Source organism: Oncorhynchus masou, chromosome 27 (assembly GCF_036934945.1).
Source record: "Oncorhynchus masou masou isolate Uvic2021 chromosome 27, UVic_Omas_1.1, whole genome shotgun sequence".
NCBI lineage: Eukaryota > Metazoa > Chordata > Actinopteri > Salmoniformes > Salmonidae > Oncorhynchus > Oncorhynchus masou.
The window spans coordinates 31,658,139-31,684,640 of NC_088238.1; the positions used below are offsets into that span (position 1 = coordinate 31,658,139).

Sequence of the window (26,502 nt, forward strand, 5' to 3'; positions counted from 1 at the left end):
TCAAAGTAGCCACCCTTCTTGACAGGTTTGCACACTCTTGGCATTCTCTCAACCAGCTTGACGAGGAATGCTTTTCCAACAGTCTTGAAGGAGTTCCCACATGCTGAGCACTTGTTGGCTGCTTTTCCTTCACTCTGCGGTCCAACTCATCCCAAACGATCTCAAATGGGTTGAGGTTGGGTGATTGGAGGCCAGGTCATCAGATGCAGCACTCCATCACTCTCCTTCTTGTTCAAATAACCCTTACACAGCGTGGAGGTGTGTTGTGGTTCATTTTCCTACCCTAACCAGAAACCGTGGATGGATGGCAGCATTCTCGCAATACTGAAAGCGCCATTCACAGCATTTAACCATGGAAAGAGGTCTGGAAATATGGCTGAATATAAACAGTGTAGTTATTCCCTCCGCAAGGCACTCAAACAAGCAAAATGCCGGTACAGGGACAAGGTGGAGTCGCAATTCAACGGCTCAGACACAAGACGTATGTGGCACGGTCTACAGGAAATCGCGGACTAGAAAAACAAAAACAGCCATGTCACGGACACCAATGTCTTGCTTCAAGACAAGCTAAACACCTTATTTGCCCGATTTGAGGATAATACAGTGCCACTGTTGCGGCTCGCTTACAAAGACTGTGGTCCCCACCCCTCTCCTTCTCAGTGACTGACATGAGTAAAATATTTAAACTTGTTAACCCTCGCAAGGCTGCTGGCCCAGACGGCACCCCTAGCCGCGTTCTCAGAGCATGCGCAGACCAGCTGGCTGGTGTGTTTACAGACATATTCAATCGCTCCCTATCCCAGTCTGCTTCCCCGAATGCTTCAAGATGGCTACCATTGTTCCTGTACCCAAGAAGGCAAAGATAACTGAACTAAATGACTAACACCCCGTAGCACTCACTTCTGTCATCATGAAGTGCTTTGAGAGGCTAGTCAAGGAATATCACCTCCATCTTACCGGCCACCCTAGACCCACTTCAGTTTGCATACCACCCCAACAGGTCCACAGATGACACAATCACACTGCACACTGCCCTATCCCATCTGGACAAAAAGAATACTTATGTAAGAATGCTGTTTATTGACTACAGCTCAGCATTCAACACCATAGTACCCTCCAAGCTCATCATCAAGCAGGAGGCCCTGGGTCTCAACCACACCTTGTGCAACTGGGTCCTGGACTTTCTGATGGGCTGCCACCAGGTGGTGAAGGTAGGAAACAACATCTCCACTTCGCAACACTGGGGCCCCACAAGTGTGTGTGTTCAGCTCTCTCCTGTACTCCTTGTTACCCACGACTGAGTGGCCATGCAGGCATCCAACTCAATAATCAAGTTTGCAGACGACACAACAGTGAAGAGCCTGAACACCAATGATGACGAGACAGCCGACAGGTAGGAGGTGAGTGCACTAGAGTGTGGTGTCAGGAAAACAACCTCTCACTCAACATCAACAAAAGGAGATGATTGTGGACTTCAGGAAACAGCACATCACAGACAAACTGAAATTGTCCACCCACACAGACAGTGTGGTGAAGAAGGCGACTGAAGAAATTTGGTTTGTCACCCAAAACCCTGACAAACTTTTACAGATGCACAATCGAGAGCATCCTGTCGGGCTGTATCACAGCCTGGTACGGCAACTGCACCGCTCTCAAACACAAGTCTCTCCAGAGAGTGGTGCGGTCTGCACAAAGCATCTGCGGGGGCAAACTACCTGCCTTCCATGACACCTACAACACCCGACGTCACAGGAAGACCAAAAAGCTCATCAAGGACAACAACCACCCGAGCCACTGCCTGTTCACACCTCTATCATCCAGAAGGGGAGGTCAGTACAGGTGCATCAAAGCTGAAACCAAGAGATTGAAAAACAGCTTCTCTCTCAAGGCCATCAGACTGCTAAACAGAAATCATTAACTCCGAGAGGCTGCTGCTGACATTGTTACCCAATCACTGGACACTAATAAATGGATCACTAGTCACTTTAAACAATGCCACTTTAAATAATGCCACTTTAATAATGTTTACATATCTTATATTACTCATATTACATGTAAACTCAGCAAAAAAAAGAAATATATATTTTTCAGGACCCTGTCTTTCAACGATAATTTGTAAAAATCCAAATAACTTCAGACCTTCATTGTAAAGGGTTTTTACACTATTTCCCATGCTTGTTCAATGAACCATAAACAATTAATGAACGTGCACCTGTAGAATGGTTAAGACACTAACAGCTTACAGACTGTAGACAATTAAGTTCACAGTTATGAAAACTTAGGACACTAAAGAGGTCTTTCTACTGACTCTGAAAAACACCAAAAGAAAGGTGCCCAGGGTCCTTGTTCATCTGTGTGAATGTGCCTTAGGCATGCTGCAAGGAGGCATGAGGACTACAGATGTGGCCAGGGCAATGAATTGCAATGTCCGTACTGTGAGGCGCCTAAGACAGCGCTACAGGGAGGCAGGACGGACAGCTGATCATCCTCGCAGTGGCAGACCACGTGTAACAACACCTACACAGGATTGGTACATCTGAACATCACACCTGCAGGACAGGTACAGTAAGGCAATAACTGTAACCGGAATGCACAATCCCTCCATCAGTGCTCAGACTGTCCGCAATAGGCTGAGAGAGGCTGGACTTAGGGCTTGTAGGCCTGTTGTAAGGCAGGTCCTCACCAGACGTCACCAGCAACAACGTCGCCTATGGGTACAAACCCACGATCGCTGAACCAGACAGGACTGGCAAAAAGTGCTCTTCACTAACGAGTTGCAGTTTTGTCTCACCAGGGGTGATGGTTGGATTCACGTTTATCGTCAAAGGAATGAGCGTTACACCGAGGCCTGAACTCTGGAGCGGGATCAATTTGGAGGTGGAGGGTCCGTCATGGTCTGGGGCGGTGTGTCACAGCATCATTGGACTAAGTTTGTAGCCATTGCAGGTAATCTCAACGCTGTGCATTACATGGAAGACATCCTCCTCCCTCATGTGGTAACCTTCCTGCAGGCTCCTTCCTGCAGGCTCCTGACATGACCCTCCAGCATGACAATTCCACCAGCCATACTGCTTGTTCTGTGTGATTTCCTGCAAGACCGGAATGTCAGTGTTCTGCCATGGCCAGCAAAGATCCTGGATCTCAATCCCATTGAGCACGTTTGAGACCTGTTGGATCGGAGGGTGAGGGCGAGGGCCATTTCCCCCCAGAAATGTCCGGGAACTTGCAGGTGCCTTGGTGGAAGAGTGGGGTAACATCTCACAGCAAGAACTGGCAAATCTGGTGCAGTCCATGAGGAGGAGATGCACTGCAGTACTTAATGCAGCTGGTGGCCACACCAGATACTGACTGTTACTTTTGATTTTGACCCCCCTTTGTTCAGGGACACATTATTCCATTTCTGTTAGTCACATGTCTGTGGAACTTGTTCAGTTTATGTCTCAGTTGTTGAATCTTGTGATGTTCATACAAATATTTACGCATGTTAAGTTTGCTGAAAATAAACACAGTTGACAGTGAGGCCATTTCATTTTTTTGCTGAGTTTGTCGCTCTAGTACGTCTTAGCACTGATGGTGTATGGAACTGAAAACCACCTCATAATACACAAGTCTCCATCTGGAGTTGGATCTGGGCCCAATGTATTTTAAATGGACAAGTCGTTAGGCCAAACGATTCTTACATTTTCAATCACTCCTATTGAATCTCAACCTAATCTGACAGACATTTTCTGAGGCTTTTGGGTGCTTCAGATTCCAATGAATTACAGATGTTAGCCTATCCCTGACATTTGCTGCCCTTCTGTGGTAGGATGTATGAAAAACAACTACAGACAGTCCTCGCACTCCAGCAACTGCTCCGCCACTGACACATGCCATTTAAGGGCCGTGACTAGCTGTAATTTTCTCTCACTAAATTGCTGCTGAGACACTCACTCCAGGCTGACTAACGGCTGTCCTTAACCTATTTCAAAGTCTCTGGTCTGTCTCTGTCCAAGTGCTACGGCCTTTTGTATTGGCTGGCATTATGTGAATGTTGTCGTTCTGCGGTGCTTTGATAACTGGTGAGATCGTGCATACTGTATCAGTCTGTCTCCGACCTGGGAAAATAATGCTTTTAGCAACTATGACGGCTAACAGAGGTGGGCTCGGTCCTCTGTCCTTATCCCCGCCATGCTGTGTGTGTGTGTGTGTGTGTGTGTGTGCGTACTGTGTATGTGTCTCTCTAGGCGTGTGTGTACCATGGGGTCCTGTAGTAAAATGCCCAGAGGGAAAGCAGTAATCATGGGGTGAGGCTAATGTCAGAGCGGCATCAAAGACCCTTAACTGGATACATACGTTAACCCACTCTGACATCTAGGGCATGTTGACTCCTGCGTCCCTATCGTTCAGTTTTTCCACTCCGACTGTTGCCTGTATTTGCATAGCCATGCGGAAAAGAAAGCTCAACAAATGTGCTTACCCATCCGAGAAGGAGGAACAGTGAGTGGAAGAACCTGAACTGTGTGATTTCTGTGGTTGTAAAGGAATTATAACCACGGATGTACGCTTTGTGTGTGTGTGTGCGTGCCCGTGCGTGTTAGTGTGCCTTCATTTCCCTTCGCGGTTCTGCCTAGACTTCAGTGTTGTTTTTCTGTTTTCAGAGCTCCATGGAGTCCCCTAACCTGGAGTTTGAGTATGGGGACACAGACAGCCTGACCACTGAACTCTCAGGTAAGGTCTTTAAACCCTAACCCAGCAGTCACCAACCATAGACCCTGGGCAGCTACCGGGCAGGCTTTTGTTCCAACCGCAAAACACCTTATTCAACTAATTATCAAGTCCAGTTGTTTATTTGAAACAGTTGCTGGAGCATAATCGTGCAAGGCTACCACTGTAGCTTTCCAGGAGAATTGGTGATCACTGCTGTTCAAGTATACCCACAAGGGATATGCTCTGTCTTTATGTTCTGTTCATAACCAGAAGCTAGTCACTGCAACAAAAAAATGTGCTACTGTGTGGTGTAGTACAGTGCTGCACTGTAGTACAGTGGTGTAGTACAGTGCTACACTAGTACAGTGCTACAGTGTCAGCAGCTACATGTGATTTAATGCAAGATCATAGTTTTCCGTTGTTGAATGCAGCTGCTTTGTTTCGGGAGCTAGTCCCGCTGAGACATTAGCTTACACAAACACAGACACTACAGTTGCTCTCTTGTGACTGTTCCTCAGGCTGCAGTGACTGTTGACATTTAACAACTGTATACTCGTTGAAGAAGGATTAGTCAGTGATGTCATGAATCTAATAAAAACACTCTACAGAAAGGATAACTGGGAGCCACTTTTTTTTTTTTTTAATGAGAGGGACTTAATGAAACAGTTGGCTTATTTATTTTAATTTTTGGTTTAACCTTTTAATTAACTAGGCAAGTCTGTTACGAACAAATTCTTAATTACAATGACGGCCTACCCTGGCCAAACCTGGACGATGCTGGGCCAATTGTGCGCCGCCCTATGCGACTCCCAATCACGGCCGTATGTGATTCCAACCAGGGTCTGTAGTGACACCTCTTGCACTGAGATGCAGTGCCTTAGACCGCTGCACCACTCGGGAGCCCATAAATTATAATATATGCGATTTAGCAGATACTTTTATCCAAAGCGACCTAATCGCATTGCGTCCCAGGAATCAAACCCACCATCCTGGCACTGTAAGTGCCATGCTTTACCGACTGAGCCATACAGGGCTTCCACTACAGTATACCCTGCGATGTCTTTCATGACCTCTGTTGAATCCTTCAGTACAGTACTATATGTCATCCTGTCTGTCTGATGGTTTCCCTGTCTCTCCTGTTTGTCCATAGAGATATACAGTTACACGGAGGAGCCCGAGTTCGCCCTCAACAGGGACTACTTTGAGGAGGATTTCAGGAGCCATGGTACTGTTATCTTCCTGTCTGTCAGTGGCGGTCATAATTTGTGTGTGTGCGTTCATTTTTTTTCTAAAGCAGTGAGTGTGCCAAACGGCTTTCTGACTCACCTTGAACACACTTTGTTTGCATACCCTCTGTGTTTGCCTGTTATTCTAGTGTTTACAGAGAGAGCGATGGATAGATGGAAAGAGAGAGAGAGAGAGAGTATGTAGAAGTGTAATGGAATGGATTCCCGCTCTGGTAATCGTCTTCAGAAAGAAAGTCTGATAGAGAGAGGCGGTGAAAGAGGGAGAAGGACCGAGGGAAAGGGATAAGAGGGTCGAGGGAGCTGATTAATTGACCGCTCCCAGGTGTAATGTTTCCCTTTTTCTGTGAGTGGTTCAGAGGGAGAGAAGGAACTGTTCTGCACAGTGGGGTGTGTGTCTGATTGCTTGTTCTAACCTGACACTTTCAGATAGAGGTTTTGGGAGTAGGTGACACACACACACACACACACACACAGGAACACACAAATCTTGCCAAACTCTGCTCTGCAGCCGCTGTCTCTCTTAGCGCCACGACAAACCGAGCTGCCTTATCTATGCGCTGCAAAACCACAGCTAAACAGCCGTAGCCGACTGCTGTGACCAACTGTTCCGTATCATTAGCATTGTTATTATACAGCCGGTCGATTCCGTTTCATCTCCTAATGTGAATCATATTGACCGGATGAATTGGACCGTGTCCATTTTGCTGATCTAATCTCCATACCCATTCAACCCCTCTCATATTCGCTGAAACTCTGCCCAGTTCGTTGCTGTACTGTCAAATGTGGTTGTGAACTTACTCCGCTTAGGAAGTTAGCGGAGTAAGGAAGGTTCATAATGAGTAATAATACATCATGTGTAGCTCCAGACATTCAGGTCCACAAAGGGCAACTTTGTTGCATCTGCAGCACATTGCATGACTTAAGAGAGCTAGGCTAGGTCTTGTCCTTCAGTGGAATCAGTGGAACGCTTGGCTGGCTGTCTGTGCTGCAGAGAGAGATAGGAGATGTGCTGTCTCTCTGTATCTGGGTTTAAAATATGTCAAACGGTGACGGGGCCCCTCATCAATGTTTTAACACATCTGCCAGACTGCCACTTTCCATCACTGCTAAATCTGTTATGAACCCATGTCCTCTGTGTCGCTACTCTCCACGCACTTTTATCATAATGACCATTATCAGAGCTGCACATTAAAAGTTACATGGGATGAACTTTATACAGGGGACGTTTTGTCAGAGTTAAAGTGCTTTCAGCAAGTATTCACATCCCCTCACGTTTTCCAAATGTTGTTGTGTTACAGCCTGAATTTAAAATGGATTATAAGTTGATTTTTGTGCCACAGTACTACACACAATACGCCATGTCAAAGTGGAATTATGTTTTTAGACTTTTTGACAAATTAATTAAATGAAAAGCTGAAATGTCTTGAGTCAAGTTTTCAACCCTTTTATTATGGCAAGCCTAAATACGTTCAGGGGTAAACATTTGCTTAACATGTCACAAGTTCTTTCAGGCCCAGCAGTGAATTTCAAACACAGATTCAACCACAAAGACTAGGGAGGTTTTCTAAAGCCTCGCAAGGTCTCCTATTGGTAAAACTATATATATATATATATGAGTGCATCATGTATGAGTGCATCATAATCACAGACATTGAATATCCATTGAATATCCCTTTGAGCATGGTGATGTTATTAATTACACTTTGGATGATGCACTCAGTCTCTGCAAAAATACAGGCCTCCTTCCTAACTTAGTTGCCGGAGAGGAAGGAAACCACTCAAGAATTTAACCATGAGGCCAATGGTAACTTTAAAACAGTTAGAGATTAAAGGCTGCGTGATAAGAGAACTGAGGATGTATGAACACATCACTGAGTACCACTTCATATTTTCAAGCATGGTGGTGGCTGCATCATGTTATGGATATGCTTGTCAAGGACTAGAGTTTTTTTTTTTTTTTTTTTTTTTTTTTTGGGGGGGGGGATGTGTAAAGAAACGGAATAATAATCCTAGAGTAAAACTTGATTCAGTCTGCTTTCCACTGGACACTGGGAGACGAATTCACCGTTCAGCAGGACAATAACCTAAAACATAAGGCCAAATATATATACTGGAGTTAGTCACCAAGACGACATTGAATGTCCCTGATTGGCCTTGTTACAGTTTAGACCTAAAACAACTTGAAAGTCTATGGCAAGACTGGTTGTCTTGCAATGATCAACAACCAACATGACAGAGCATGAAAAATACAAATAAATAATAATGTGCAAATATTGTACAATCTAGGTATGCAAAGCTCTTAGAGACTTACCCGGAAAGACTCAGTTATGTAAACTTATGTAAATGTGATATTTCTGTATTTCACTTTCGATATGTTTGCAAAATGTAAAAAATATATGTTTTCACTTTGTCACTATGATGCAGTGTGTGTAGATGGGTAAAAATAATTATTTAATACGTTTTGGATTCAGGCTGTAACACAACAATAATAATAATAATAAGGAATAAGTATGAATACTTTCTGGAGGCACTACATGTCAGAATATGTCTACTAAAAGAGGGGAACTGACTAGCTATTTCAATTCCATTGATCATGATGTCCTACAAGAATCCCAAGAGTTGAGGTAAAAAATAAAGGTCAGAAACATTCCTATTTATACACTCTTCTTCACTTTTAGGAATACATCTCTCATAGCCTAGAAGTAAAAGGTGTTGTTGCCTTGATGTTGGATCCTAGCATTCTTTTCTCTTTAGTGAGCGTTCACAGTGGGTGATCAGTGATCAGTGGGTGTACTGCTATACCTGGCCAGGGCTGAAATAGCCTGCTGTGACCATGCATGTGAGCTGAAGCCAGGTCACTTTGACTCTGAGACCACTAGCTGCTCCTGGGTCAGTGTAAGTTTAATGACCAGAGCTTATCCCAGCCAATCTTTTTCATGTGTGAAAAGGAGAGAGCAGACAAAGAAAAGAGAAAGTGAGAATAGAGAAGAAATGAGGTTGAGTGAGGGAATGGGAGAAGTAAGTGAGCGAGAATAAGAGAGCGACAGACGTACTAGCTCAGAGTCACAAGGTCACACAAAGTCACCAAGACTCACCTGGTCTCTTTCACTCTGTCCCTGTCTCTGCAGTGCGGGGAAGGAGGTGGATTGAGCTGGGTCAGGAGCAGCAGAAGGCCTATGTGATGAGACTACTCGATGCTCTGGAGGTCACTGACCGGGACAAGAGGCTGAAGGTGGCCCGGGCCATCCTCTACCTGGCACAGGGTAATCATCATCACTGTCTCTGCACACTTCAAGATAATTTGCTTTGGCTGTAGCATATTTTGACATGCGTCTAAGAGATTAAGGGGAATTTAAATATTTCCTGTGCGATTTCTCTGACCAACATTTTCTCATGAAACAGAGGACATGTACAGTATATATGCTATAGTCCTTCAGAGTCCGTTGAGAGCGTTGTGTGGTGAGTGAGCATCTGAAGCCTGCGTGTGGCGTTCCCCAGGGGTGTTTGACGAGTGTGACACGGACGCGGACGTGATCCACTGGTCTCGCCACAACGTGTTCCTGCTGTATGACATGGGCATCTTCACCGCTCTCCTGGAGCTGCTGAGTATGGAGATGGAGTGAGTAGGACAACATTACTACAGTCGCTCCGTAACGCTGCCACAGCAGCCACAATGTCTCGTAATTACTGTATTATTGTGTTTCTCAACAAGCGTTAGTAACTCTGTGGTTAGCGCTTACCTCCTTCGTGATTCACGGTCCAATGCAGCTGTTTTTTTTATCTCAATATCAAATCATTTACAGGGTGACAATTAAGTACCTTTTAATATTATTGTTTCCGATTTTAGAATGGTCAAAAGGAACCAAAAATAGTTTCTTAGCAAAGGACACTTTCTCGAGCAAGAATTTTGCTAGGACTGTCTGGGAGAAGTCTGAGTGGGGAGGGGAAAACTGAAAAGTAGCTGTTTTCAGAGAGGTTTGGACATCTTGGAAATTGGCAGAGAGGTTTGGAAATCTTTCTTAGTGGTTTATTAACTAATTTACTGGTGATGTCACCAGGCAGGCCTAAATTCCATCCCAACCAAAACAAGCTGAAATTTCAGGCAGCCTTTTTAAACAACTCTTACACTAAAAGGGCATCAGAATTTATTTAAATTTGTTTTTTATTTCATAGTATTATTCCAACCTCATAGGTTGGAAATGTATATAAAACACAGAAAAATCACGTGTTTGACTGCACTGGGCCTTTAATGCTACAAGGATGGTACACAGTAGCATTCACTCTCATTAGTTGTTAGCTGGAGTTGGAGAAAGAGATACAGTAAGAGAAAGATATGAGGAAAGAGAGAGCTTCCCAAAGTTGTCAAGTTGGCTGGAAGTCCTTTGGGTGGTGGACCATTCTTGATACACAGGCTTGGAAAAACCAAGCAGCGTTGCAGTTCTTGACATAAACCGGTGCACCTGTCACCTACTACCATACCCCATTCAAAGGCGTTTAAATATTTTATCTTGCCCGTTCACCCTCTGAATGGTACACATACACAATCCATGTCTCAAGGCTTAAAAATCATTACTTAACCTGTCTCCTCCCATTCATCTACACTGATTTGAAGTGGATATAACAAGTGACTTCAATAAGGGATCATAGCGCTCACCTGGATTCATCTGGTCAGTCTATGTCATGGAAAGACCAGGTGTTCATAATGTTTTGTACACTCCGTACAATTTCAGGTGGGCTTTTCAAACAGCTCTTAGACAAAAAGGGCATCATATAAGCATACCCACTGTTTCTCTCTCCCCCGGAGTCATCTCCTCTGTGTCCTTCCTGCCTGAGGTCCTTCTCCCTAATGGCAGATCTACTGCTGCCTCAGTACTTTAGGTCTCTACCACCCGCAGCCATTGACTAATCTGCCTAGTTGAAATGCCGTAGGTAGTTGCTGGTAGAGATGGTGCTGATTTTGGTGTTTTATTAGGATCCCCATTAGCTGTTGCAAAAGCAGCAGCTACTCTTCCTGGGGTCCAACACAAAACATGAAACATAATACAGAATGACATAATACAGAACATCCTTAGACGAGAACAGCTCAAGGACAGAACAACATATTTTAAAAAGGCCTGCAGAACTAGCTTTTTGGTGTGTGATGTCAAAAAAGCAGAGCATCTCTTTTTATTACGGCTATACCTCTCCCCATCTTTGCAACCATTGAATCTATGTTTTGACCATGACAGTTTACGATCTAAGGTAACTCCAAGTAATTTAGTCTCAACTTGTTCAACAGCCACACCATTCATTACCAGATTCAGCTGAGGTCTTGCACTTATTGAATGAGTTGTACCAAATACAATGCTCTTAGTTTTAGATGTTCAGGACCAATTTGTTACTTGCCACCCACTCCAAAACAGACTGCAACTGCTGGTTAAGGGTTTCAGTGACTTCATTAGCTGTGGTTGCTGATGCATATATGGTTGAATCATCAGCATACATGGACACACATGCTTTGTTTAATGCCAGTGGTAGGTCATTGGTAAAAATAGAAAAGAATAGAGGGCCTAGAGAGCTTCTCTGCGGTACACCACACTTTACATATTTGACATTAGACGCTTCCATTAAAGAAAACCCTTTGAGTTCTATTAGATTGCCATATCGTGGATTCAGAGCTGAGGTTGAAAAGCCACAGCACCTATGTTTTTTTCAACAGCAGGTTATGGTCAATAATATCAAAGGCTGCACTGAAATCTAACAGTACAGCCCCCATAATCTTATCAATTTCTTTCAACCAATCATCAGTCATTTGTGTCAGTGCAGTACATGTTGAGTGCCCTTCTCTATAAGCATGCTGAAAGTCTGTTGTTCATTTGTTTACAGAGAAATAGCATTGTATTTGGTCAAAAACATTTTTTTTCCAACAGTTTGCTAAGAACTGGCAGGTCTGCTGTTAGAACCAGTAAAGGCCGCTTTACTATTCTTGGGTAGCAGAATTAATTTGGCTTCCTTCCAGGCCTGAGGACAAAGACCTTCCTCTAGTTTCAGGTTAAAGATATGACAGATAGGAGTTACTATAGAGTCAGCTACCATCCTCAGTAGCTTTCCATCTAAGTTGTCAATGCCAGGAGGTTTGTCATTATTGATCGTTAACACATTTTCCACCTCTCCCACACTAACTGTACAAAATTCAAACTTGCACTGCTTTTCTTTCATTTTGTTTTTTTATACATGATTATAATTGCTCAATGTTTGTCATGGGCATTTCCTGCCTAAGTCTGCCCACTTTGCCAATGAAATAATTATTAAAATAATTGGCAACATCAAATGGTTTTGTGATTAATAAGCCATCTGATTCAATGAAATATGGAGTTGAAGGTGTTTCTGCCCATAATTTCATTTAAAGTATTCAAGTTTTTTTCCATCATTCGTTATATCATTGATCTTGGCTTCATAATAAAGTTTATTCTTCTTTTTGTTGAGTTTAGTCACATATATTCTCAATTTGCAGTAAGTAAACCAGTCAGATGTACAGCCAGACTTATTAGCCACTCCCCCCCCCCCATCTCTTTCAACCATAGTCTTTCAATTCCTCATCAATCCATGGATCCTTAACAGTTTTAACAGTCAGTTTCTTAACAGGTGCATGTTTATCAATAATGGGAAAAAGCAATTTCATAAATTAAGTGCAGCGTCTGGAGGCTCCTCATTAATCACGTCAGACCAACAAAAATGTTTGACATCATCCACATGTAACCGATGTGAAATGGCTAGCTAGTTAGCGGTGATGCGCGCTAATAGCGTTTAAATCGGTGACGTCACTCGCTCTAAGACCTGAAGTAGTTGTTCCCCTTGCTCTGCAATGGCCGTGGCTTTTGTGGCGCGATTGGTAACAATGCTTTCGTGGGTGTCAGTTGTTGAGTGCAGAGGGTCCCTGGTTCGGGCGAGGGGACGGAAGCTATACTGTTACACACGAGTCACAGCAAAATCTTTTGTATGATCTCCTTATATACTATTTTAGGTCCAGCTGTTGGAACTTTGGCTTTCCTGGATATGGCCACTATATTGTGATCACTGCATCCAATGGGTACGGATACAGCTTTAGAACAAAGTTCTACAGCATTAGTAAAAATGTGATCGATACATGTGGATGATTTTGTTCCTGTAGTGTTTAACACCCTGGTAGGTTGATTACTAACCTGAACCAGATTACAGGCACTGGTTACAGTAAGAAGCTTCCTCTTGAGCGGACAGCTTGATGAAAAACAGTCAATATTCAGGTCCCCAAGAAAGTAGACCTCTGTTTACATCACATACACTATCAAGCGTTTCACACATTATTTAGATACTGACTGTTAGCACTTGGTGGCCTATAGCAACACCCCAAAAGAAAAGGCTTTAGATGTGACAAGTGAACCTGCAACCACAACACTTCAATATCACTTGACATAAGATCTCCTCTAAGCATTACAGGGATATGGCTCTGAATATATACAGCAACTCCTCCCCCATAAGCATTTCTGTCTCTTCTATAAATGTTATATCATTTTATTGCTACTGATGCCTTTAAACAGCTTGGAAAATTCCAGAAAAGGATGTCAGGGCTTTAGAAGCTTCTGATAGGCTAATTGACATCATTTGAGTCAATTGGAGGTGTACCTGGGGATGTATTTCAAGGCCTACCTTCAAACTCTGTGCCTCTTTGCTTGACATCATGGGAAAATCAAAAGAAATCAGCCAAGACCTCAGAAAATAAATTGTAGACCTCCACAAGTCTGGTTCCTCCAAACGCCTGAAGGTACCACGTTCATCTGTACAAACAATAGTACGCAAGTATAAACACCATGGGACCATGCAGCCGTCATAACGCTTAGGAAGGAGATGCGTTCTGCCTCCTAGAGATAAACGTGCTTTGGTGCGAAAAGTCAGTCCCAGAACAACAGCAAAGGACCTTGTGAAGATGCTGGAGGAAACCATTACAAAAGTATCTATCCACAGTAAAACAAGTCCTATATCGACATAAACTGAAAGGCACTCAGCAAGGTAGAAGCGACTGCTCCAAAACCGCCATAAAAAAGACTGTCTACTGTTTGCAACTGCACATGGGGACAAAGATCGTACTTTTGGAGAAATGGTCTGATGAAACAAAAATTGAACTGTTTGGCCATAATGACCATCGTTATGTTTGGAGGAAATAGGGGAGGCTTGCAAGCCAAAGAACACCATCCCAACCGTGAAACAAGGGGTGGCAGCATCATGTTGTGGGTGTGCTTTGCTGCAGGAGGGACTGGTGTACTTCACAACATAGGTGGCATCATGAGGACAGAAAAGTATGTGGATCTATTCAAGACCACAGTCAGGAAGTTAAAGCTTGGTCGCAAATGGGTCTTCCAAATGGACAATGACCCCAAGCATACTTCCAAAGTTGTGGCAAAATGGCAACAAAGTGAAGGTATTGGAGTGGCCATCAAAGCCCTGACCTCAATCCTATGGATAATTTGTGGGCAGAACTGAAAAGGCATGTGTGAGCAAGAAGGCCTACAAACCTGACTCAGTTACACCAGCTCTGTCAGGAGGAATGTGCCAAAATTCACCCAACTTATTGTGGGAAGCTTGTGGAAGGCTACCTGAAACGTTTGTCCCAAGTTAAACAATTTAAAGGCAATGCTACCAAATACAAATTGTAAACCTCTGACCCACTGGGATAATAAAAGCTGAAATAAATCATTCTCTCTACTATTATTCTGACATTACACATTCTTAAAATAATGTGGTGATCATAACTGACCTAAGACAGGGAATTTTTACTAGGATTAAATGTCAGGAATTGTGAAAAGCTGAGATTAAATGTATTCGGCTAAGGTGTATGTAAACTTCCGACTTCAACTGTACATGCACATTCACAGACCGGCAGAGAGAGAGAGAGAGACACACACACACACACACACACACACACACACACACATTCACCAGAAATGTTAATTCATGAATACGCCATTCTCTCTCTTTTCCTTTCTACCTCCCACTTCCATCCCTCTTCGCCTCAGCGTAGGATATGAGGCACCTGCTGGCTCTTAGTGAGGGGGATAAGAGCAGAGAGAACAGGGTGAGAGCAGAGAGAAAGCGACAGATCACCGGCCTCTGATTCTCACTTCAAATAGCTCACTGGCGAGGCGGCGAAGCCTTCAAGGCTTTGTTTCCTTCCTTTTTAGTCTTTGTGATCCTCTGTCTGCTCCTGCCGCCTTTAGTCTTGGTCTCTTATCAACCTCGTAGAATCAGTCTTAGCAGGCAAGCAGCCGCCTCCTATTACTCCGTAACACCTGTTAAGCTGCTGAGCAAACACACAGGGAATTTTCTCTGTCTGTATTTCTCTGCTATTTATCCTGCCTGCACTGGTGTCCATTCTCAGTTGTGATTAATGCTGTGTTTTCACTTCAACTTAAATAGAATCAGTCACATGCATCGTAAACAACAGGTATGGACTAACAGTTGAATGCTTACTTTACGGGCCCTTTTTAAATAATAAAAAAGTAATAATAATGAGTAACCATATCTTGGCTATACAGTTGTGGCCAAAGGTTTTGAGAATTTTCAAAGTTTGCTGCTTCAGTGTCTTTTTAGATACTTTTGTCAGATGTTACTATGAAATCTGAAGTATAATTACAAACATTTCATAAGTGTCAAAGGCTTTTATTGACAATTACTTGAAGTTGATGCAAAGAGTCTATTTGCAGTGTTGACCCTTCTTTTTCAAGACCTCTGCAATCTGCCCTGTCATGCTGTCAATTAACTTCTGCACCACATCCCGACTGATGGCAGCCCATTCTTGCATAATCAATGCCTGGAGTTTGTCAGAATTTGTGGGGTTTTGTTTTGTCCACCCGCCTCTTGAGGATTGACCACAAATTCTCAATGGGATTAAGGTCTGGGGAGTTTCCTGGCCATGGACCCAAAATATTGATATTTGTTCCCCGTGCCACTTAGTTATCACTTTTGCCTTATGGCAAGGTGCTCCATCATGCTGGAAAAGGCATTGTTCATCACCAAACTGTTCCTGGATGGTTGGGAGAAGTTGCTCTCGGAGGATGTGTTGGTACCATTCTTTATTCATGGCTGTGTTCTTAGACAAAATGGTGAGTGAGCCCACTCCCTTGGCTGAGAAGCAACCCCACACATGAATGGTCTCAGGATGCTTTACTGTTGGCATGACACAGGACTGATGGTAGCGCTCACCTTGTCTTCTCCGGACAAGCTTTTTCCCGGATGCGCCAAACAATCGGAAAGGTGACTCATCAGAGAAAATGACTTTACCCCAGTCCCCAGCAGTCCAATCCCTGTACCTTTTTGCAGAATATCAGTCTGTCCCTGATGTCTTTCCTGGAGAGAAGAGGCTTCTTTGCTGCCCTTCTTGACACCAGGCCATCCTCCAAAAGACTTCACCCCACTGTGCGTGCAGATGCACTGACACCTGCCTGCTGCCATTCCTGAGCAAGCTCTGTACTGGTGGTGCCCCGATCCCGCAGCTGAATCAACTTTAGGAGACGGTCCTGGTGCTTGCTGGACTCTCTTGGGTGCCCTGAAGCCTTCTTCACGACAATTGAACCGCTCTCCTTGAAGTTCTTGATGGTCAAATAAATAGTTGATTTAGGTGCAATCTTACTGGCAGCAATATCCTTGCCTGTGAAGCCCTTTTTGTGCAAAGCAATGATGACGGCACGTGTGTCCTTGCAGGTAACCATGATTGACAGAGGAAGAACAATGATTCCAAGCACCACCCTCCTTTTGAAGCTTCCAGTCTGTTATTCAAACTTGATCAACATGACAGTGATATCCAGTCAACACTCGTCAACACTCACACCTGTGTTAACGAGAGAATCACCGACATGATGTCAGCTGGTCTTTTTGTGGCAGGGCTGAAATGCAGCGGAAATGTTTTTTGAGGGATTCAGTTCATTTGCATGGCAAAGAGGGACTTTGCAATTAATTTCAATTAATCTGATCACTCTTTATAACATTCTGGAGTATATGCAAATTGCCATCATACAAACTGAGGCAGCAGACTTTGTGAGAATGTATATTTGTGTCATTCTCAACTTTTGGCCACGTCTGTACAAGGGGTACCAAGTCGATGTGCAGGGGTACGAGGTAATTGAGGTAGATATGTAAATATAACAAGGAATAAAGTGACAGACAGTAGAAGCAGTGTATCTGGTGAGTCAGTCAATGCAGATAGTCCAGGTAGCTATTTGCTTAACTATTTAACTAACTATTTAGCCATGTTATGGCTTGGGGGCAGAAGCAATTCAAGGGCCTGTTGGTTCCAGACTTGGTGCATCGGTACCCCTTGCCATGTGGTATCAGAGAGAACAGTATATGACTTGGGTGGCTGGAGTCTTTGCCAATGTTTAGGGCCTTCCTCTGACACCGCCAGGTATAGAGGTCCTGGATGGCAGGGAGCTTGACCCCAGTGATATACTGGGCTGTACAAACTACCCTCTGTAGCGTCTTGCGGTCGGATGCCAAGCAGTTGCCATACCAAGTGGTGATGCAGCCAGTCAAGATGCTCTCAGTGGTGAAGCTGTATAACGTTTTCAGGATCTGAGGGCCCATGCCAAATCTTTTAAGCCTCCTGAGAGGGAAGAGGTGTTGTTGTGCCCTCTTCACGACTGTGTTGGTGTGTTTGGCCCATGATAGATCCTTAGTGATGTGGACACTGAGGAACCTGAAGTTCTTAATCTGCTCCACTGCAGCCCTGTTGATGTGAATGGGGGCGTGCTCGGTCCTCCTTTTCCTGCAGTCCCTGATCAGCTCCTTTGTCTTGCTGATGTTGAGGGAGAGGTTGTTGTCCTGGCATCACACTGCCAGCTCTCTGACCTCCTCCCTATAGGCTGTCTCGTCGTCGTCGGTGATCAGGCCTACCACTGTCATGTCGTTGGCAAACTTAGCATTTTGAGTGGCCACACAGTCATGGGTGAACAGGGAGTACAGGAGGGTTTGCACCCCTGAGGGGCCCCTGTTTTGAGGGTCAATGTGTTGTTGCCTACCCTTACCACCTGGAAGCGTCCCATCAGGAAGTCCAGGATCCAGTTGCAGAGGGAGGTGTTCAGTTCCATTGTCCTTAGCTTAGTGATGATCGGTCTCATGTGGCTTAGTTGGTAAAGCATGGCGCTTGGTAACACCAGTGTTGTGGGTTCAAATCCCATGGGGGACCAGTACGGAAAATACGAAAACGTATGTACTCACTACTGTTGGTTGCTTTGGATAAGAGCGTCTGCTAAATTACAGAAATGTAAAAAATTATGAGCTTGGAGAGCACTATGGTGTTGAACACTGAGATGTAGTCAATAAACCACATTCTCACGTAGGTGTTCCTTTTGTCCAAGTGGGAAAGGGCAGTGTGGAGTGCAATAGAGATTGCGTCATCTGTGGATCTGTTGGGGGGGGTATTGCGAATTGGAGTGGGGCCAGGGTGTCTGGGATGATGGTGTTGATGTGATCCATGACCAGCCTTTCAAAGCATTTCACGGCAACAGAGCGCTACGAGGCGATATTAATTTAGACAGGTTACCTTGGTGTTCTTGGGCACAAGAACTATGGTGGTCTGCTTAAAGCATGTAGGTATTACAGATGGGGTCAGGAAGAAGTTTAAGATGTCAGTGACGACACTTGCCAGCTGGTCAGTGCATGCTCAGAGTAAGTGTCCTGGTAATCCGTGTGGCACTGTGGCCTTGTGAATCTTAACCTGTATAAAGGTCTAACTCGCATCAGCTACGGAGAGGAGGATCACACAGTTTTCTGGAACAGCTGGTGTTCTCACATATGGTTCAGTGTTGCCTCAAAGTGAGCATATAAGGCATTTAGCGTTTCTGGTAGTCTCGTGTCTTAAGGGCCTGGTTTGGGGTGAGCAGTATGTCATGAGCTGCTGACTTCCTGACCCCATGACCTGACCAGGTCCTAGACATTAGCGATATCTCTAGTCTGTTGTGTTTAGCTGTGGTGTGGTATGATTTGTACTGTATGTATGCTAAACTGCTTCTGTGTCCTCCTTTGCAGTAACAACCAAGCCTGCAGCAGCACAGTGAGGAAACCTGCTATCTCTCTGGCGGACAGCACAGAACTCAGGTGAGCATCCTTCTACCGCACAAATTATTACAGCAGTCCCCCAATCAGCCAAGCCAAGGTCTTCAACCCTACTCCTTCAGAAACCACTTGACACGTCACCAGTCCAGAGTCCCAAGTACCAGTTCAGCCCAGACTCTAAAGTACCAGTGTACCAGTGTCAATCCCTCACTGACTTCCATAGACTGATAATTACCTGTTCCTCCCATCCCATCTCTACCACTCTGTCTAGGCAGCTCTATGTGTGCCTACCACAGTAATGATCTGCTATGAGAGCAGATCTGTCCTAATATATATCAATCAATCAAATGTATTTATAAAGGCCTTTTTACATCAGCAGATGTCACAAAGTGCTATACAGAAACCCAGCCTAAAATCCCAAACAGCAAGCAATGCAAGCAAGCACGGTGACTAGGAAAAACTCCCTAGAAAGGCAGGAACCTAGGAAGAAACCTAGAGAGGAACCAGAATCTGAGGGGTGGCCAGTCCTCTTCTGGCTGTTCCAGGTGGAGATTATAAGAGTACATGGCCATTTAAGGCCAGATTGTTCTTTTAAGATGTTCAAACATTCATAGATGACCAGCAGGGTATAATAATAATCAGTGGTTGTAGAGGATTCAACAGGTCAGTACCTCAAGAGTGTCAGTTGGCTTTTCATAGCAGAGAATTCAGAGGGCGAGACAGCAGGTGCGGTAGAGAGAGTCAAAAACAGCAGGTCCGGGACAAGGTAGCACTTCCGGTGAATAGGTCAGGGTTCCCTAGCCACAGGCAGAACATTTGAAACTGGAGCAGCGGCACGAGCAGGTGGACTGGGGACGGCCAGGAGTCAAGAGGCCAGGTTGTCCCGAGGCAAGATCCTAGGGCTCAGGTCCTCTGGGAGAGGAGGGAGAGAGAGCGATTTAGAGGGAGCATACTTAAATGTACACAGGACATTTAAGTTCTCCACAGGAGAATTATACCAGATATTACAGACTGACCCTAGCCCTAGATACTGGAGACTGAGACAGGTGGGTCGGGGGACACTGGCCCCTGTCCGACGATAGCCCTGGACAGGGCCAACCAGGCAGGATATAGCCCCATCCACTTTGACAAAGCACAGCCCCCACAACACTAGAGGGATATCAACAGACCACCAACTTACTACCCTGAGACTAGGCTGAGTATAGCCCACGAAGATCTCCTCTTGGGTCAGAGGCAGAGAATCCCAGTGGAGAGAGGGAAGTTAGCCAGGCACATCAAGGGCGGTTCGTCTCTCCAGTACCTTGCTGTTGACCTTCACATCCCTGGGCCAGACTACACTCAATCATAGGACCTACTGAAGAGATGAGTCTTCAGTAATAACTTAAAGGTTGAGACTGAGTCTGCGTCTCTCACATGGCTAGGCAGACCATTACATAAAAATTGAGCTCATTTGGAGAAAGCCCTGCCTCCAGCTGTTTGCTTAGAAATTCTAGGGACAATAAGGTGGGAAGCCAAATAACACGTCCTAATAGCTTGTAGAAAATGGAGGCCATTATGGCTTGTTTTCCATCTAGATCAAGGCGTTAATGCACAGGACACTGCCTCGCTAATCTTGTATAATTACTGTAGGGTTATTTAGGCTGATGCATTAGCTAGGCAAGTGCATATGGAAAGGTGTGCAACAATATTAAGTATGCGCACACACACATTTACAGATTCATGCATACAAACTACACATAGGCAGACATACTGTATGCACAAGCACACATAGTTATGTTTTTGGAGTGGAGAGCTGTTCTACCTTGGTAGCTTACAGACTATTTGTCTTGATGCACGCATGCATTCTGACCTCTGACCTCTCGTGTTCCACTAGGGTCTTGCTAAGCATCATGTACCTGATGGTGGAGACCATCCGTCTGCAGACAGAGGATGACAGGCCAGAGTGGAGCACTGCCAGAGAGGCCTTCAAGACTGAACTGGGTTTGTGTGTGTGTGCGTGTGTATTTGTCTGTGTAAGACTTTTCTTTCATTTCAACAGTAAAACACGGTGAAATACACAGTGAAATACCTTTAATGTGTTTTACAGAATTAATTATGGTGCATTGTGGGTTAATGTTGTAAGTGGGGAAAGAGTCTCTAGCTCATTAACATACTGTATGTTAATGTGTGCCTTCTAAGAGGCTATATTTGTTGCACAGGTGAGTGAGAATGCTGTACTCCCCCAGAATACAGTAATATACTGTGTATAAGGAATTCTTCAAACCTTGTCCTGTAAATCTCCAGTAATTTACTGGACAATTGCTGCCAGTAATTGACTGTAATTCAGAAAACAGTACCATACCGTATTTTTGGAGCACCAAAAACCTTTTGACCACTAGTGGGTGCATGGTATTGTTGTGTCTTTTTCAGAGGCTATATTTGTTGCGCCCTTTAGTGAGAATGCTGTACGAATTGAACTGATATGTGGTAGTGGTTCCCTAACAATGAAATGTATTTAGGGAACAGATCAGCGTTAGCCTGGCTGACGGTGACCCACATGACTACACAGCTCAAGAGCTGGTGTCTGCTACACGAGATCAGAGTGGCATCTTTAATGGTTGAATATTTAACCATGTCCATTTGATTTGTTTTGCCCTGTAATCACGGACCATTTGGAAGCCTTTGATTAGGCCTCTAGAAGTGCAAGTGGTATAAAGCACCTAGTATTCATTAATATGCTGTAATATACAAATGCCTAGCAGCCAACCTTCTTGCTCCAATCCCTTGTAATTACAGTAAAATGCTGCAACAATTACTTTCTTACAGTTTATTAGTCACCAGTATTGTACTGTGTTTAATTTCTTTGACATTAGAGTCATTTAAATACAGGAAGCTGGCATCAAGTTGCCCTGAATATCTCAGTAATGTATTGACACTATCCAGTAATAGTCAAATATATATCATAAGATATCTTGTTTTAATTACAATTATTTTGAAGACCAGAATCCTTTAACTACAACAATACTTTCAGTAAAGGTTACAGATACTTTTTACATCCTATGACTTTGATGTGGGTTTTTTTTTCTACTCAACCTTGGTTGAATGCAAGTTGCTAATGTCAAGAGTGCCTGCTGAATGACCAAAATGTAAATTAAAATTTGCAAAGACCACTGGGTAATTACAATTACAGTATATTTCTGTAATTGGTAATGTAATTTAGATTACAGTAACTGACTTGGTCCTGTAAATTAGATTACAGTAACATTTTTGGTACCATAAAATGGATTACAGTAGCTGTAATGTAAAAGAAAGTACAGTAACTTATGGCCAATTGCTGCCAGTAAGCTACTGTAAATTATACAGGAAATGTTTTTGTGTGTGCGCCATGTGTGTACTGTAGGTGTGTGCTGGCTGTTGACCCTCTCCTCTAACCTCAGGTTCTCCTCTGTACAACGGAGAGCCATTCGCCCTGCTGCTCTTCACCATGGTGACCAAGTTCTGCAGTATGAACGCTCCACACTTTCCCATGAAGAAGGTCCTGCTGCTGCTCTGGAAGACCATCCTGGTCAGTAAGCTACAGCACCGACACCATCGCCTGTCCCTTTAGTAGGCTGGGCCGCTTCGCAACGGAGACATTTCATCCACCCGTTATGTTATCGTGCATTCAAAACTCTCGTTAGAAGGACGTTAGAATGTTACGGTAGTGTCAGGCTCGACTAGTTCAACAGTGGATTTGACAGGCTTGGAAAACGAGGTTTGCCAATGTCTGCATAGAGCTCCGTACATGTGTGCTCATGGACATCTCTATGGCTTTCTGTGTCCACCTGTCTCTGTGTGTATGTGTCTGTCTCCAACTGTGTGTCTGTGTTACAGTTCACCATGGGGGGCTTTGAGGAGCTCCAGGAGATGAAGGTTCGAGGCAGAGAGAGGCTGAGCCTGCCCCCCCTGCCTGAGGACAGCATCAAGGTGGTCAGGAGCATGAGGGCAGCCTCTCCTCCAGCCTCGGCAATGGAGCTCATCGAGCAGCAACAGCAGGCCAAGAGAGGACGCCGCAGCCGCAGGGCACGTATTCTACCTTCTATCTATCACGCTTCTATCACCTTCTATCACGCTGTTCATACTGTTCACACACTGTTCCTGGCGCTTTTCACATGCGCACACCTCTGCGTTAGACTCGACTGAATACACACCCGATGTTCTCTAACAGTGAGCCTAACTGAACCCTGCGGTCACAGAGGGCATGGTGCGTGAGGCTAACAAGCATTGATTGCTCGGCCTGGCTGTGGCAGCAGGAAATGTGAATAGGAACCATGTGCACACCAGCTGTGTACTGTGTTCCCCTGCCAGCGGAGTGAATGACACGTTTGTTCTTAACTTTTTCCTCTAATCCCCACTGTGCTGTTTTTAGACTAGAGCTCTGACTTCACCAGGCTCTCAACTGCCCTCCTCTTCCGTGTGTCCCTGCAGAGTGCCTTTGTTGATAGCTTGGAAGGAGACAGTCCCTTTCCCAAGAAGCAGGTCTTTACCCACTTTCCCTCTGCATTTTCTCTGCCTCGGGCTGGTTCTTGCACCTTCTATTCCTCCACCTCTTTCGTCTCCTCTTCTCTCTCTCCTCTTCCTTGTATTCTTTCTCCTCTTCTTCCTCCATCTCCTCCTTGTCCTCCTCCTCTCCCTCCTCCTCCTCTTCCCCCTTCTTTTTCTCCTCCCTCGCGGCGTTCTGCCCTGTATGGGGTGGGTGGGTACGGAGGCAGGGCTGGCTGTGGTCATTGAGGTCACATGACTGGAGCCTTCCTCTAGCTTCGATCTCCACTGAGTTGTTTTGCCGCCACATTATCACTGTTTACAACAGTTCACTGCAGCTTCTTTCCCACCACAGAGCCAAATGGCTTGTTCTCCATGGGATACGAGTCATATAATTCCATGCTGGTCACACTGCTTCCGTCCCCTCTGTTGCTCTCCTCACCACCACACGCCTAACGACTAATTGCTACAAATACACCACCGTAGGTTACATTGCACTGGCGTTTTGCTGCTGTTGAATGCAACCCCCTCTCTGCTTGATGCTTGTTGCATTGATGATGCCTCAGTCATTCATTGAAACCATAGACGTGGCATGAGATTACTTGGTTTGTGTTGTATGACTGATATGGTTGTATAAGTGGAATGTTTAACACTTGAATATGGAGTCGGGCCCAAAAGTTCCTGTTTTTTTACTGGGAGTTTCTGTAACCTTTTACTGGGAGTTTCTGTAACCGTCTTGGAGTGCAGCCTTACGGCTGGTAAATCTGAGTGTTGCTTGTGGTTGAAGTGGGAAGCCAGGGCCTAACCCTGTGTGTGAGGGGACGGCCTCTTTTATGCCCCCTGCTGGTTGTTCTGGGTTCCAGCCCCTGGTAAAGCAGGACAGCCTAGACACGTACAACGAGCGAGACCCCTTTAAGAACGACGACGCGCGAGACGAGGAGGAGGACGGCGAGGAAGCCGACAGTGGCATCGAGGGCGAGGTGGACCCCCTGGACAGTGATGTCATCATCCAGCCACCACCGCCCCCGCTCAGACCCCCCACTGAGAGTGCATCCCTCCCCAAGGGTCTGCCCTGGGCTCCCAAAGTCAGGTAAGACTGGGAGGCCCAGTTCCAAACAAACCTCTAGCCCCTTGCCATAACTCTTAACCCTTCTGTGTTTGCAAATCTGAAAGGATTGGATGAGTGTAATATAGCGGAGGCTCCCCAAACACCATCAGAAGGCAGGGTGGATCTATCACTTTATTGCTTACCTCAGATCTTCAAACTCAAGGGATAACATTAAAAATAAAAAGTTCAGACTGTGTTCTAGTTTTGTTATTATACGCCCTCATGCTGCTGATGGTGCCCCCTCTGTTCAGGAGAACTCAAAGTAACCCACCTCAGTCATTCAAACAGTAACAGCCTGGTCCCCTAGCTCCCCCTCGCAAGATGGCCTCCGTCTACACAGCTGTGTGGATAAGACTGAGAGGGCAGTGGAAGACAGGGGAGGCAAGGAAAGGACACCCCCGAGCGACCCAGTCTTAGCTCTTATAATCCTCTACTCATTATCTGTAAACTCATGCATTTTTCACCCCAACGTGTGTGTGTGTGTGTGTGTGTGCGCAACCTTGAACCATAGCGTAATGCTGAGATAATTTAGCACGAGGTGGAATTCCAGATCCCAATATCGTACAGAGGCAGCATCATCTGCTTAGCAGCCATATGTCTTTGATCAGTCTGTTTGGATAGTATCGCTACAAGCCCGGGAAGCCAGGTTAGGAAACACAGGTCTAGTAGTGTGATCAGTGAGAAGGTGGATCACAGACTGGGGGTTAGTGAGGGGCAGCAGGCTTCAGGTGATTTGAGATGTCTGTCTGTGTGTCTGTGTGTCTCGACAGAGAGAAAGACATCGAGCACTTCTTGGAGACCAGCAGGAACAAGTTCATCGGCTTCACTCTGGGAAAGTGAGTGTCAATATCCCTGTGTACCATCTGAAAAGCTCGCTCCGTGTAGTCCACTGTCATGTGTGGTCATAGTTATTGCAGTGCCAGTGAATGTTCTCTCTCTGTTGCTTTGCTGAGTGGTGTTATGTTTGTTTTCTAGTGACACAGAGACACTAGTCGGTCTTCCTAGACCCATACACGAGAGTGTGAAGACCCTTAAACAGGTAAGGAGAGATCAGTCTTATCATTCCTCCTCTATCCTCTCCTCCTCCTCCTCCTCCTCAGTCCCTCCATCCCTCTCGCTCCACCAGGATCGAGTGTTACGCTGGCAATTGAAGTATTGAAGTTTATTTGACCAGCTAGTCAATATCCCTGGACATTGACATCCCACTTAGAAATGAATTGTGTGTTTGAACTGACTGTGAAACACCTTTACACCGAGGAGCGCCCTTCTGTGTGTCAATCTGTGAAGTCTAATTAACGCCCGTTAAAAGCCTCTTCTGTTTCCACATCGGGTGCTGCCTGACAAGTGATAGTCAGAAATACTACAGTATATCGCCGTGTTGATGTCTCATTGAAAAAGTGTGAAATGGAATGGATTGTGGTAATGAAGTGCTTTGCGCTGATTCTCTTAGGGCTTTATATCGTATTGTGGTGGAGTATAGGCTAACGCATCATTTCCCTCCAGCACAAATATGTCTCTATAGCCGAGATGCAGATCAAGAGGGAAGAGGAGCTTCAACAGTGCCCCATGACCCTGGTCAGTGACGCTTCTCACTGTTGACGTTTTTATATGAAGTGACAGGAACTCCTCTCTGTGAATGAGTTTAACGCTAAAACAAAACTGGACATTGAAGTTGGGGGGGCTGGCAATGTTTTGACTCCTAGTTGCACCACACCTCCCCAAAGCATCATGTCTGCTCAATGTCTACATTTATATTTTTAAACTGTCGTGCTTTATTGTTTATACTGTAAGTGCGTCTTTGCAATGAAACTTTTCGTTTCCATTTTGGCCGGGTCTCTCTCGGAAAAAAAATAGATTTTAAATCTCTATGAGACTAACCTGGTCAAATAGAAATAT

At 44.9% G+C, this 26,502-nt stretch overlaps 1 protein-coding gene across 3 annotated transcripts in view; it reads left to right on the forward strand.

Annotated features, from left to right (window-relative positions):
• LOC135516004 (striatin-interacting protein 1 homolog) overlaps positions 1 to 26,502 on the forward strand; it is a 36,800-nt gene that overhangs the window by 3,202 nt on the left and 7,096 nt on the right. The window contains exons 1-13 of one of the 3 annotated variants that reach the window (XM_064939939.1): positions 4,307 to 4,479; positions 4,641 to 4,710; positions 5,840 to 5,914; positions 9,065 to 9,199; positions 9,435 to 9,555; positions 18,972 to 19,040; positions 20,872 to 20,990; positions 22,415 to 22,542; positions 22,851 to 23,039; positions 24,362 to 24,588; positions 25,377 to 25,442; positions 25,582 to 25,645; positions 26,110 to 26,181. In XM_064939939.1, coding sequence (XP_064796011.1) covers positions 4,450 to 4,479; positions 4,641 to 4,710; positions 5,840 to 5,914; positions 9,065 to 9,199; positions 9,435 to 9,555; positions 18,972 to 19,040; positions 20,872 to 20,990; positions 22,415 to 22,542; positions 22,851 to 23,039; positions 24,362 to 24,588; positions 25,377 to 25,442; positions 25,582 to 25,645; positions 26,110 to 26,181 — 1,365 coding nt within the window. In that variant the 5' untranslated portion in view covers positions 4,307 to 4,449. Of the gene's footprint in view, positions 1 to 4,306; positions 4,480 to 4,640; positions 4,711 to 5,839; positions 5,915 to 9,064; positions 9,200 to 9,434; positions 9,556 to 18,971; positions 19,041 to 20,871; positions 20,991 to 22,414; positions 22,543 to 22,850; positions 23,040 to 24,361; positions 24,589 to 25,376; positions 25,443 to 25,581; positions 25,646 to 26,109; positions 26,182 to 26,502 lie in introns of those variants that run through there. The other 2 variants (XM_064939942.1, XM_064939940.1) reach the window with 2 other exon arrangements.